The sequence below is a fragment of the Tetrao urogallus genome (genome assembly GCF_951394365.1).
Source record: "Tetrao urogallus genome assembly, chromosome: 3".
Lineage (NCBI taxonomy): Eukaryota > Metazoa > Chordata > Aves > Galliformes > Phasianidae > Tetrao > Tetrao urogallus.
In genome coordinates this window covers 23,641,361-23,656,785 of record NC_136815.1, presented here as the reverse complement: position 1 = coordinate 23,656,785, position 15,425 = coordinate 23,641,361, and the positions used below count along the sequence as shown (strand labels likewise).

The 15,425-nt window shown below is 38.8% G+C and overlaps 1 protein-coding gene across 2 annotated transcripts in view; it reads right to left on the bottom strand.

The window, feature by feature from the left end:
* The window catches only part of RUNX1T1 (RUNX1 partner transcriptional co-repressor 1), a gene marked incomplete at both ends in the record, with an annotated part of 106,458 nt that overhangs the window by 75,294 nt on the left and 15,739 nt on the right, over positions 1 to 15,425 (bottom strand). The window contains one exon of one of the 2 annotated variants that reach the window (XM_079533715.1): positions 12,535 to 12,622. The exons of the other annotated variant lie outside the window; for it this stretch is intronic. Within the exon in view, the coding sequence (XP_079389841.1) occupies positions 12,535 to 12,622 (88 nt within the window). Of the gene's footprint in view, positions 1 to 12,534; positions 12,623 to 15,425 lie in introns of those variants that run through there. 2 annotated transcript variants of the gene reach the window in all.

Below are 15,425 nucleotides of genomic sequence, written 5' to 3'. Positions count from 1 at the left end.
TCTTTCATCAACATAGATGCAGCCTGAATCAACTTCAGAGCAGAAAGTAACGTGTCAAAGGTATGACGCATTTTAATAAAACCGAACGATATTCACTCTTAAAAGTAGATCTTAATATCAGTACATTGTAAATCCACGGACTACAGCTCACGAAATTGAACTTCCATATGCTGTGTGATTATGCATCTTTTCTGTGTGTAAAAAGCCTTTTTAAGCTGTTATCTGACTACAGTAATTGCCATTTAAATTGATCCATGTCAACAAAACCTGGATCCCTGGAGATTCTCACCTAGAAGTCTGCTCATGGAAGGGCTCGCAGAATGCCTGTGCATCTGAGACTACTTCAGCATTTTCTCAAGCAGCCAGCTGCATGAATAGTTTTTCCCTCTCATTATTTAATACACTGAGGCAGGCTGCAACCCATTTGGCAGCCCTCCCTGAATAAATATCTGTGGATATTTATTCTCCCTCCCCATCCCCCCGTTTTTATAGCAGTCATATGAAGACTGCTCTAACAGTCCTTGCACCGATCCTGAAATTTTAGCAGGCCAAGTGAGGCTGGACAGTCCATTCTGTATAACAGTTTTATTCTCCGCATCTCCCAACCAAGGAAAGGAAATGCAATGGTTTAAACAAATGAGCAGTTCTGCAGTATCACAAGAGTTGATGCTACAAGTAACATCAAAATGAAAGGGACACAAAAAGAAAGAAAAATTGAGAAGCCAACCTTCAGGCAGTGCAGCAGCACCTTCAGTCTTTCCTGGGTGGCTCCTTCAGGAATCATTCAAAAGACTACAAAGTAATTTTAATTAATCCTTGACAACTTTTAGTTTTGGAAATGAGTAATAGTGTGCAGCATAACCTCCGCATTCATATATTTGCCCCCCCTCCCCCTCCATCAAATTTGCAAATTTGATATGAACATGCTATTGCATTGCTTTGATGGAGAAGAAAAATTCCAAATGATCACCATTTGAAAGCATAGAAACTGCTTTCAGCTTAAACCTAGCTTAATAAGAGGGACTTGAAGTCCACTGAAACGCATCTGTAGTTAATGAAAGCTCTCTATTAACAGTGAAGGAAAAATTTAACTCAAAGATTTTCAGTAGGACTTCTCAACTTCCCACTCGACTTAGAGCAGACTGTTGTGATACATTGTGACTTCACACAGTGGGTATTAAGTGAGTTAATTCAAAGGAGCTGAAACCTCATTGATCCTAATTGAAAGCAATACACCCAACCAAATAGTTTTCTACCCCATCTGCTCTGGCCTGCCACCAGCTATTCAATACAAGAGAATTAATAGTTTCAGATATTCTAACCGACCCAATAAAAGCACTCATTTAAGCAGGACTGCATTAACAAAGTGAAAAACCAAGGGCAAAATGGGTTCAAATGGAGCATTTTACTCCTAGTTGGCTTTAACAAAGCTGAATAATGCTTATTCTGACTTTTTATGTGCAAGACTTGATAAACTGAATGAGAAGGCACTCAATGATCAGTCAACGAGCATTGATGAATGGTCATTAAGACCCCCCCAGCCCGAGGAGAGGCCATCCCACAAAGTGGCACACCAGCTTGAAAGGGCGGACTCACTAATGTCCAGATTTCCCCGCTTGCTTGTTCCACTCTCACTTTCAGACCACTGGCCACCAAATGAGGCTGACATATTGGAAAATAATCTTTTATGGGCGAGTGGTAAATAAAAATGGAAGCATTAGCTGGTCTTTCAAATTCAAATCTGCTAGTTTTGTCGGCCCCCAAACGTTTTGATTTTCCACCCAGCTGGAAGCTATTAGTGTTTTCTTAAGGCATCCCACTGACAGGGCAAACCCAAGTAATGTGCGAGCTGTAAAGCTGATTGCAGAGACAGGACAACTACTTCTGGATGCTTTCTCAACTTTCTTCAGTTGACCATCAAACCAAAGTACAGCAAAGGCAACACCTCCGGGAGATGCTCACTGATTTCTGGCTGCCAGTGATTTCCTATTACCCGATGCAACAGCTGCCTACCTATGATTTGCCACAGTAACTTCCACGTGACTTTTTCCATGACAGTGCAACTACCCTCCCATTTCTACTGTGCTATCACAAAAGATCTTGAGGTATTAATAAAAGTCACATCTTCATAAACTTCTATTACTTCTCTGGGAAACAGAATTAAAATATTCCAATGAGATATGTGCTTATCTATAACAGCAGCTCTTAATACACGCAACACAAAACATGTGCCAGACAACAGTAAACATTTCCCTAAGCATTTCCTTATTGGCAAGGCTTTCTGGACTTGGAGAAAGAAAAGACAAATGGGACATTTAAAACATACATAACACTGTGAAACACAGACTGCGATTATCTATACAAATACTTAATATCTTAAAACTATACTCATCAAGTTGGGAAGTAAATATTCTTGCCTGTCTAAAAGAAATTCTTCATCATGTTACACGTACTGCTAACTAAAGGAATATTGGATTAAATCTATCGGAGAAGAGAAAGCAGTCCTCTCTTTTTTCACGTAAGAAAAATTAAAATCATATTACTTCAAAAGTAAAATCAAAATTTAGTCCTCTAAAAAGGAATTCAAGTCATCTGTTAAGAAAAAGCAACCTTGGTAGTAGAACAGGCATGGCAACCTAGATTGCTCATTGTCCTTTGATCAGAAAAGGACCAAAAAAAAATCATTCTTGTTGAAAGCTGTCAGAAATCTGAGCGGCATTTCAGGTGTACTTCAAGTTTAAAACAATAAAAATGACATATAAAGATCTATGGGAGGAGAAGAATAGGTCAACTGAAAATTAATTGCTTGAGAATGGGGAGGGCCAACACAGGCTTCAGTCCTTCAGAGAGCATGTTGCTGTACTCTATGTGCACACTTCAGTAACACATGCGCATGGTCACATGTACGCACCTGCTGTGGTGCCCATTTCTTTTGCTCCATCTGACCTAAATCAGGTTTTTTCTTACATCTTTATTAAATAAAGCATTTGCTACAATGGGGGCAAAATAAATCAGAATTGACTGTAAATTTCATTCATATTAAAAAAAAAAAATTACCACATCATCTAAGGATAAACATCACCAAAGCACTATGGAAAATTTTAAACAGATTTGGTATCATTTCCGAAGGGACACAACAAAATACTGAAGATGCCATTTTACTGACAGAAGAAGAAATGCAGCTGGTGTGCCTCAGAGATGCCTGGACAACGATACCTGGTCCTGTTCAAATAGGGTCATATTTTAAGATCCCCTTCCCCCCCCCCCCCCCCCCCCCAAAAAAAAAAAAGGAGGGGCTCAAGCTATCAGTTGCCTTTTGACTTGAAGCTCAGAGTGTTTGCTCGTTCAACATGGGTAGGGAAACTCCTCCTGCTGTAGTATATTAACCCTAGTTTTGACCTCTAATCAATGTCTTTTCAATGCATAGGATTTTAATAATAAAGATAATGTGAGAGCATATTTGTGTGAAAGAGGATCTACCGCTTGCCATAAATTTGAGCCTTGCATTTTTCTTCGTCACACGTCAATATTTGTGACACTAACTAAACATATTTTATTCATTTGACAAGGACTGCTACATTATATTGAAAACTTTTGTTTCAATGTCACCACCTCCCCGTTTTGACTGATGGCGAGTGAGTTTTGTTAAAACGCAAGGGGTGATAGCGTATGCTCCAGTGAACTTTCCCTCCTCTCAGCACCAGAGACAAAAACCTGCAGCTCGGCTCTGTGCTGGCAGCCATCTGGACAGCTTTCTCTCAATGCCTGCCCCACACCACACTGCAGGCAAAATTTCAGGGCTCTCGAGCTCTGTGGAGCTATTCATGACATACCAATTTCACATTTTCTGCTTGTACGCTTGCAACAATAAATGCTAATGAGGACTATGAATGACATTTTTAAAGACAATAAAAAGGTCTCCAAATCCCTTGCATATGGAGACACTATTTTCTAAACTTCACCTTCTGTTAGGGAGCCATTACGCTCTAAAGGAAAAAAATAACCTAAGGAGAACAATGTGATGATCAAAGCATAATCGAGTCCTTAAGAATTCCAAAGAAAACAATGTTTGCAAAGCTAGGTTAATGACAGACAGACATTATGCCGATGCACAGTGCTAACACTTGAATGCAGAACTCTTTCTCAGTAGCGCTGCCCTTCTTACCAGGGCACTCAAGAATTCCTGGCTGTGGGGTGGCTTTGGGGGCAACATGGCAGATCCTCACTTCTCCTGATGACATGCAACCTCACAAGTCTTGTATTTTGAGACCTTTTTAATTACAAAGCTCTAGTCCAAATGTAAACCGTCCTCATTAATTACTTGGAAACTCTATGTTCTCATGGAGATTACTGTACTGACCAAGTGCGGGCAAGAGAAATTGCTAGTTTTAATGTTTTCTTTCCCAAATCTGTCTTTTGCAGTGCTATTGCTACTCTAAATTAAAAGGCTGCCTTTACTCTGGGTAGTATGTTTTGTATTTAATTAAAGACAGTTTCCCTTATTAGCAAAGATTAAAAACACTTTCAAGAAAATCCACCAGGTGGAGCAAATACACAGCGATACACAACATTTATTTATGCTCCTACTGCCATTTTCAACAGGGAAAATGTTTTATATGGAAATATTCCTACTCTTGACCTCCCTTCTTCACCCTTTTGTCATGTATTGATCAATTTGTACTTATTTACTCCATTTATAATCGTACAAAAGCTTTGTTCAAAGGAGCCCTGATAAGAATCTACTGTTGTTGAGCACTTGAGCACTTTTCAATATAGATTTGCAAACCACAATAGTCATTGGAAAGAGTCAAAGAAGTGAAATTAGAGAATAGCATTATTCAATAAAATATTATTTCAAAAAAGTGAAATTAGAAAATACTATGCTGAATGTTACTTTGTTGAATAATACATGTGTACATACATTATATATGTGTACTTATTCAACAGTAAAAGATAATGAGGTTATAAACAGGCTGGTAAGCATTCAGAAGATAGAGCTCATTCTTACATCAAACAACAAAACCTTTACACTGGCCTCCAGTACGGTAGGCTGGAAAACAGGCCACTGTATGCATTCGTGTAAATAGCAGCACCAGTAACATCATAGCAGTTGCGCTGCACGGTATGTTGATGTTCACTGTTAATACTTTTATTTTTGTGTTAAACCAGTCAACTTCTGAGTAATTTTAAAAGTAAAGTAAATGAGGGCCGTGAATAAATATTCAAGCATATCTACAACAGCTAAAAATTACTTCCCCATTTAAGCTATTTTCCAGAGCCAGGTGAGAAAGCCACTTCCTCATTAAATATTTTAAGTTTCCCTGATGAAGGAAAAGATCTAATGGCATAAAGGCAGGGGGGCACCTTTTTACATGAAGAAAATTAAAGTCTTAACAGAAAAGTGGCTATGGATGAGTCTTCTCGCAGTTATAATAGGACAACCCACTGGCAGAGCCTATAATTGCCAAAATGGCAAAGCAGTATCACCAAGTGAACTGCTCTAATGCAGTTCTGTGTCTAGAAACACAGCATAATCAGTACACACCACTTCAGCCCTTGATGATGGAAAAGCATCATTGTTTGAGTGACAAAGGGAAGGTATTGATTTTCATAAATTTCCTCTGTCTTTCCATTGTTTCCTTAGTTACACCTTTCCTAGCATTTTTTTTCTCACTTGTCAGGTCAGAGTCCTCTCTTTTCTCTGCCATCAATACTACCTCTCTGTCCTCAATCCTCTGCCCATCTCCTGACCGTTCTACGTCCCAGTCAGTTTCTACTACCAAAACCAATCCCAAATGGATTCACCAAATGCTGTGCAATCTGAGGAGAAAGTCCCTGGACGCAAAAGAGGCCAACAGGAGATCTGCGCTTTTAGTCAGCCCCAGATGAATCCGATCACAGCTAGGGACAATTAACATTCAAAATCTTTGTTTCTTTAGGAACAGGGAGGGATCTGTAGGAACACAGGCCCTTAAATACAATTTCATTTTATCTAATTGTTTTGTACTCCACATGGTGCTTAGCTGTAGCCGTTCAAAAGAGAAGTAAGAGAAGAATGTAGAGGTGATTATGAAGTGGAATTTCATACCAAGAGCAAATTACAGCACTTCACACTAGGAGAACATCTGCAAAAAGCAGTGGTAAGTGCTTGGGCACAACGCACGGTGCCAGTTTTAATGCAGCTTGGGACTCTATCTGTGAGAACTTTCCTTAAGCAAAACTGTCACAGCAGTGACTTGCAGATATGCCCAAGCTAGTTTCAAGCCAAGTTTCAAATGGAATACTAATTTAAAAGCATTATCTCCAAGGGATTTTTTTTATGTAGCAACCATGCGCTATGCACAACCCTTTTCTGACACCTTCAGAGAGATGGGCATGCAATGGGTGGAAGGAAGGACAGAGTGGCTGCTGTTGTCACCACCCATATGTGGGGAGTTTGCTTTTCCCTATGCAGCAGACTAAGATTGGCAATGGGTGGCTAGGTCATGGCCAGTTCTAGAAAAGTATAAAGGTGTGTCATATACTAGAAGGAAGGATACATGTTCATACTGACACATTATTTCCTACATATATACAAACCCTGTGCAAACACGGCCCTTGACCACAAACCATCTTTTTTCATTCTATAGATCCAAGCAATATTTGTTTACACTATGGCTTCTCTACAGTATGGCTGGATAAAGGGATTTAAAACTGTGTGTTTAAGTAATTTGCTTTTACTTAAAGGCCCCTTTACACCAGAACAGTATAGGAGTTCCTACTGAAAAAGGGGGCTGATTCTAAAAGGCAGACTATTATGTACATATTTAAGAATTTATTAGATCATGATTATCGATCTGGTACACTGTAACAGCTCTTTTGTTGCAGCATCCCCTGCAAATCCTTCTTAGATGGAGGATTAGGAGCACAATAGATCATAATGACTCTTTTGGTCCCATTATGCTATGTGTACTCACAGCTGCAGATGCCCGTGGAAGGGCACATTCTCTTAATGAGGAATCCCCTACAAACCCTTTCCTGGTAATGGCCGTTAATGTTTCTGCACAGGAAGAGTATGCCTTTAAATCTTTATTACAAAATCCTAATGAAATACTAGCAGGGAAAATGTAAGTTACTGCTCCAGCAATTTTGATCACACCTACAAAGTAACCAAAACCATTAGCACATGAAAATGTCCTGCACAACTACAGGAATAACTCTACAGACTGTACTGAAAGCCTTCTGCATAAAAGAAAAGGAAACCATAGTTAACTTTCAGCTCTCTGTTCTCCACTCCTATAACCACAAATATCTTTCTTGGACCAGCTTCTGCCCACAACAATGAAACGTAACAGTCACATGCTGCACTGATTTTTGCTGCAAAGCCAGATAAACGTGCTCCCTTCCTTTGCTACTTGCACTGTAAGACAAGAAGCCATACTCTGATTTTCTATAAATCAGGAAAAACAAAACCAACAACAAACCACGATATACACTTTCAGTACTTTTCAGTGCCTTTACCTAATTGAATATTTGATACAGTATCTGTAACCTTGAACTTTCGATGATAGCAGATTTTCTACCTAGGGCTGATGTTTAAGTCCCTCCCAGCCCTGGTCACAGAAAGTATCTATGGGTCACAGGGAGTTACCTCAACATTCAATACCTATAAGAACAACTACAACCAACTCAACCTCAATATTTCAAAACTGAATGCAAAGCTGGGCACCTAAGAAAATCACATGAGCACTAAGAATGGAAGTGCTGATAGCTGCCACCATTGTTTCAACAGGCCATGCCAGAACAAACATTGGCTTGGTTTTATGCCATGGGATGAATAAAAGTAATGTTGCCAAAAGCATGCTGAAAAAGAGAAACTTAGAGTGCCAAGTATGATGATTACATTCATGATTACACAAAGACAAAGAATATTTTCAAACTTTTCGTTTATTTTCTGCACAGCACAAACTCAAGTCTGAAAGATCTTGCTCCTCAGAAGGTTTTACGTCTGAAAATGAGAGAGGTTAAGCCAAGGGAGAGAGAAGAATAAAGCAAAAGGAAAAAACATGTATTCAGTAGGGAAAGGGTTAACGTGTTTTGTTTCAGTCAGTGTTCTACCAATGCCAGAATTACAAGGGAAAGACTAAAAAAGAGCCAATATTTTTTTTTATTATTATTCTTTTAAAAAGAAAAAAAAAAGAAAAAAAAAAAAAAATCAGGCCTATCTGTCACAGCGTTGTCCGGACTGGAAGAACCGGCAGGAACCTCAGATTCCTGACCAAGCCCTCCTGCACACAATGCCTCCTGAATGGAAGGAACCCAGGCCCGGCAGAGATAGCCCGCTGTCAGGAACCGGCCCTGACGTGTGTGGACAGACAGGGCTGGCCTCGCAGGATGTCAGAGCGGCAAACTGCGGCTCGAGATACTGCACTTTCACACACTCTCAGCCTGCATGTTTTGCTCTTCAGGTAATTAAACAAGGAAACGGGGCTGATGTGTACGAGTCTGACCCCTGCGCTGCGGCTCCACACTTCTGCCTATCAACTTCCGCAAGGACTGCCTGCAGCATCAACAGTCTTCTGCTCTGCTCCCCTCTCTCCCAGTGCCAAGCTCTAAAACGAATCCTCCCAGAATTATGTGCTGCCACTGTCCACTCCTTTTGCTGTTTAAGAAGGGCTAAATTGCTTACTGTTCCACATGCCTTGCTGCTTTTTCATACGAAGAGGGAAAAAGGAAGGACACTGTTACTTTCTGAGAGCTGCTCCTCAGATATACTCATAATGCTACCTGGAGGAAGAGAAGAACGTGCGAGACAAAGAAGTCACGAATTAATGCTTACGTTCAGGGCATTACTCAAAATGAGAAAGATCCTGAAAAGTCTCTCTGATTCATCCATCCAACCATCTATTTCACTTTTTGAGTCTTTGCTTTACATAATGATATAAATCATACAATCAGGAAAAAAAAAATAAGCCAGTGCCTCCTCTCCCTTTCTTTTTTCCAAAATTTAAGAAATGGTAGAAGGCAGGTGCTACCACCTATAGTCTGTGAAAGCCCTGCACATGCTGCTCGCTGGCTGACCCAGTTTCTATGCTCTTTAAATACTATTTAAACAAAATGATTTTAGAAAGGGTAACATATTCTTGCTTCTTCTGAAAACCCACAGAATAGAATATTGGCTGAGAGAGAGAGAGAGAGAGAGACCAAAAGAAAGAGGAGCACAAAAGCGTGCCTGCTTGTCTGTGTTCAACACAAAGAACATTAAATGAAAACAACTGGCACGCCGCCAAATTCCTATACAGGCAAAGAGATTCAAATAAATTGATTTCACGCATCACACTGACCTGGGATCAGTGAGCAGTGCTACAATACACTTGCTGCTCCACGTGGGGCAAAGCCCATTAATGTTATCAGAGCCACAGCACATCACCAAGAAGGAAAAAAGGGAAATCAACCTCTGCACACTCAGAAATTCGCTTTGGATATGGAACTTCAGCTGAAGTGCTTTGTTTCAGTTTAGTAATAAATACATCCTATTGTCACAGTCTATTCATCTCAAAGGTTTCTAAGATTGTAATTTTCAAATTAAAATAAATATAAGTGCCACATGGTCATCCTTACTGCTTTTAACATAGGTGCTCTCAAACTCAGTTATTCTCTGTGAATTTCCTCCCTTCACTGTCCACCAGTGTTTTATATAGATTATAGGTTATTTTCTTTGTAATTCAAAAGGTGGATCCCTGCCCAGAATGTTCTTCTTGGCTCAGAAAGTAAACTGAAGAAAACGGCCACCACTCCCAACCACTCCAAATCAACCTGACCTCCCCCAAAAAAACATCATTTGCAAGTCAGCGATAAACAAGGCCCTACTTCTCTGTGTAGTCGCTTGGGCTCCCTCCCTCATCTCAGAATTTCACTTTCTTACAACATCTGAAGAAACCCATGCATACTGTAGAATCTCTTCTTGTCATCCAGCCTTTGTTTTTCATTAAGATCTCTCATACCAGCCAGCCACAGGTGTGCACCACATGAACAGATGAAGACCTGATTGTGAGTTGAGTAATGATAATCCTGTGTCTGTAATGCACTCATCCCCAAGAACCTTATTACATCTGTTCTATGTTAGAAGGGGGAATTATTACTTCAATTGGACTCTTTGAGATGTGTAAGTATGCAAACAATTGATATAAAGACCAAAAAAGGAAAACCAAGGAAAAGACGACATTACAGGAGCAGAAGAAGAAAGGTTAGGATCACCCTAAGCATACGTAGAGGCCACTGCTACAAGAAAACTCAGCCACTTCTTGTCTTGCCTTTTATCCCATTTTTGGTTTCAAATAGTAAGTCAAATCTTTCTGGGCACAGCAAAATCCACATTGAATTAAGATGAGTTTAGACACTGCTATGAGAACAGTTATTCAGCTCTGACCTACCTATGCCTTTAATGAAACCTACATCACGTAATCTGAAAAGGCGCTGTCTGCCAAAACATCCATTGAAGTGGGCTGAAAGTTGCTATAATACAAAAGACAAAACTACCTAGGGTAATGGAACAGAAGCTTTTTGATGGATTTCAAAAGAGTGTTAGGCACATCTCTCAAGTCACTCATCCAAATTTCAGTGTGGAGCATCTGGGCCACTTGAGACTAAAATTCTTCAATGTGTTACAAACATATACACCTAGATTTAGGTAACTTACTCAACCACCTCAATTCAAATATATCTCAAAATGGGAATGCCCAAAGATCTATCAATTACTCACCATCACCCATTGCTGTCTTTTCTACAAAACTGTTGCAAGGCAGTTTTGGATCAACTTTTTCACTAAGACAAAAATTATGGTTAACTCTGTAAGTTTTGCTACAGAGAGGATGTACTTCTTTTGGTATAAAGCTAGATTGATAGGACTGCAAGGAGAGGGAACTGTTTAGGATACAGCAACTTCGTAATGGTAGTGAAGATGCACCTGCTCCCAGGTGATATGGGCAGTCTGATCTGCCCAGTAGTTAATGGGACAGGTAACATGCTGTTCCCTCCCATTTAATGAATATTTCAGTAGTATGAGAAGATCATTTGGGCTTTATAAAGATGATGTGATTTTCAGCCATATGCAATCCCTCTTTCTAATAAAAATGATCAGTATTAGAAAACACGTCTCTCTCCTAAGTTGTAGAAAATTTCCATTATCTTGCACGTGCTCTGACAGCAAGAAACCACAATAAGCTTCACATTAGTATGCCAGCACTGCATGCTTGAGGCGTGAAATCTTTACTTTTACATATATTTATTTTTGAACTCCTTTATGAAGACCTACATTGCAGAAGAAATCAACCAGCAACCACCCATATGGGGTACACTTGCACTTTGAAAACTGGACTGCAGATAGAAGAAAAGAGGGTAATTAGAAGATATACACTGTGAAATCAGCAAAATAAAAATGCAACAAGAAAGTCTGCTAAGAATATGCTTTCTTTTCCACACTGTCTGTGTAAAGGAAGATCATAGAGATACAATGACTTGCTTTAAATCAAACCAGAAACTCAATTTAGAATACCAATTCATTTTTAATAGGATTTATTTTTCTTTAACTTCATCCACAGAAACGCACAAAGCCTCTGCAGCATGTAAATCTCCTTGCACTACAGCATCCATACAGTACTGTGGGGCCCTGAGTAGGCAATGTCTCACGTAGAGAGGCTAGGGACAAAAAAAAAAAAAAAGGCTTCAGCTGCCTTCAAAATAAACCAGAGCACAGCCCAGAGTACTCAGACTTCTTGTTCACTTTATTTTGATATCATACTCCATCAAAGTTATGTCAGAGGCAAAACGGTCCAACACTAAAAAAGGACAGTATCAAGAATGTTGGAAAGCACTTAAACTGAGTTTAGTACTTTCTTGCTATCTAGACACCATTTTAGGAGAAAAAATGCAGTTTCAGTAAAAACAGGAATGACAGTCATAAGTTAAGTAGAAGAGTTGTTCTGCCATCACAGATTTACTTTTCAACTGTAGTAAAAACTTTCGCATGCAAGAAACTGAAATATTCATCCCCAAAACTTCCTGAATCAAATTTATCCCAGATTCCCAATGCAATGAGTTCACCAGAGGCTTTCTCTAAATTCTAAAGACAACCATTTGGCCAACATAATTACAACTATCCCTTAACCTGGTTGCAAATACTGTTCCAATTCACAGTGCAGTAAACTGAACTTTATTATTTTTACAGCCCAGTCAAACAATATTTATATGCCAGATAAAACGTACCTGTGGCATCAAAAATACAGGAAATGTAGTTAAAGATTGCACATAGATGTATTTACAAGAAAAGAACAATTTTAGAAAAGTCATCACTGAAGGATTTCATTGTTACAGCTGTACTCTTTCCGTGATATTAAAATGATGGCATCACCTTGATTGACTTAGGCAGACTCTTAGGAGGCTAAGGGCAAAGATTTCTGCTTAAATTACAGTTTACACCACAAGGTACAGTCATTAGAAATAACTTCTTCTACAAGGTATGCACATTATAAAATCAAATATGTTTCTGTTCCTTACCTTGACAAAATTCAAAGTTCCCTTTTTTCCGGCAGTCACCTATCACTAAACTCAGTGCTCTCCAAGTGTTTCTTTTGACAGATATCATTCTCCACCAACCGCTCTGCTAATTTCCTCTTTCCTTTTCTGACTGGGACAGATATTATGTTCACCAGTCCAGAGATCAATCTTTTCTATTGACAACAACAAACGAAAAAAAAAGAAAAAAAGAAAAGAAAAAAGAAAAAAAAAAGCACATATCACAGCCAGTTTGAAGTACCACACCCCTTCATTTGCATGATAATAGCTGTCTTTTAAATAAAGAGGGAAGACAGAATGGCTATCATACTAAATCAACTACCCACATTTTCTTAGTTAATATAAGGCAGTGCTTTAATACCATATTAATTCTTTGACAAAGGCTGCTTAAGAAGTTGCCCATTTTCATCTGTTAATATATAAAGGGCAACAAAGTAAGAGCAGCCTGCATGCCTCTTATTTACTAATTCTGTAAAAATGACTGGTTTTAGATGCATTAATATGATATAAAATATTACATACTTTACCTGGTTGAACAGAAGCCCTAGAGAATAATTTATTAAATGAATGAGGTTACTGAAAATAGAAACCTTGCAAATTACACAACACTATATGAATTTGTAAGTCATAACAGCAAACACATTTTAAGAAAGACAGATCAAAAAGGTATTGGATATATTTACAAGTCATCCTCCCACTTCTGAAAAGGCAATTTCTCTCCCACTCCAACACCTACATGAGCTGTTTATTTGGGTTACACAAATACTTTCTCATTAGTATGAGCCTATATGACAGCGCTGTCAGTTTTTCCAAGACATTAATATGCTTTCCAGGGTTCATAATTATGTCAAGGCAGAGAGGTTTGAGAGCCACGCACGCAGTTACGTCCATGCTACAATCCGCATCCACTGCTCGCTCAGGTGTTTCAGGACATACAGTTAAGCATGCAGAAGGATCTGGCCACAGCCGCATGCATCTACCCAAGGACCCAGCCCGGACTGCCTCTTGGACTAGATTATGCTGCAAAAAAAAAATAGATCACCTGAGGGCATTTTCAAATGATGACATTTGTACTGATGCTCAGAACTGCAATCTTCCCCACAAAAAAAAAAAATGTTTCTCTGCAGCCCTGGCCTGAGCCAAAGCCCTGCTATTTCAAGAGGCGTAAGGGGAATGTGGGACTGTACCCAGCACTTGGCAACTGTTCACTTTCAATATGACACAATTGCTTTTGGAAATCTGGGAAACAACTGCCAAAATAGGGTTAGGACTACCCCAGTAGGGTGCAATAATTATTTTTTCTAAAATTATTATTACCATTTGGAAATTCTGTAGTTGTCACCATGTACATACTCTGGCATTCAAAATTACCTTTCCACGGTGCCTTATCTGAATTCTGTATTTTTCAAAACTTCAGACTTCTGCATAACACATTACACTTACACAAATGCACACAACATTCCCTAAACTGCCATTATTGTTTGATTTGAGTGTTACGGCCATAAACTCTTGCCACTAGCAAAGCTGAAAAACACTTCACTGACCAAGTGGCCCTATTAATTTCACTGAGCTCATTTAAACATTAAGTTTTCTACTGAGTGACGATAGCACAATCTGGTTGAAATATGGGTTTACAGTGGAACAGTAAATTAGCATCATATTCCAGATTCAGAATTACACACAGCAGCCATCTGTAAAGATGTATTCATGTTTTGTTAACCTTCGCTAATTTGGCCACTAGAAATAATTAAGATCAAATATGTTAAATTTTGTAATCTGTAACAATTCACTATTTTTGTCTACTAAATAGCATGCTTCTCTTCAAAAGGTTTTAAAATCCCTTACTGTACCACAATAAGTTCTTACTCAAGCAAAAAAAAAAAAAAAAAAAAAAAAAAAAAAAAATCAAGAAAAGTACCCATCTGTGGCCCACAGTGGAGACACCACTTTAATCTACTGTTCTTCCTTTGTTACAGCCTCAAGTTCATTTTCTCTACATACCGCATTTTCTAAAGTGATGGATGCTTTCTGCTATACCCGTTCCACAGTAATCTGCCTTTTATAATGCATTTTTGCTTCCCAATGCATAAACAGTTGTTGTCTCTGGGAAGTACATGAAAAATTGTCTAAAGACTGAACTTCACTGAAAGTAGAATACCTCAAACAATTTGTAGTCTTACAAGAGTGTTATAAAAAAGGATCAACATGTTGTATTACCATGGAAATTTTGAAAAACATACTTTCCCAAACAAATATTACTTTTTCTCAATGGTATGAAGTAATGAAAACCACATGTGTAAATCTGCGATCCATGCAGTAGTTCAAGCTGCAGCTAATAGAAAATACAGAGAGTGAACTCTGCCATATAAAGGATTCTTGTTACAGAAATATAATGTGAAAACCAGATGCAGACAGAAAACCTTAATCACAGATGGGAATGTAATCACTGGCATACAGAATACTTTTTTGATCAATCTCAACCATATGAGAAATGTATTTATTTTCTAAGGAATGCAATAACTCGAGAGAGACTTCTATTTGAATTCAGTTAACCTCATATTCACAGTGCTTTTATCTTATTTATAGAGAGGGGGTGATATAACCTGAGCCAAGTTATTAAGAAGAGCCATTGGCCCTGGCAAATCATTCTTGTATCAGCTTATCTTTCAAGGAATTAATAGGATGTAAAGACTACAAATATCAGAATCAGCCTCAAAAGAAATCAACCACTATTGCACTTCTCAGTTACTGCCAGAAATCTCTTCATCACCTAAGCACTTCTCTGGTTAAATTTTTCCTGTAATATGTGGTTCTTCAGAACTACAATGCAAAAAGCACATTGTTGTGCTCAAACTCTGCAGATTAGAGCTGGA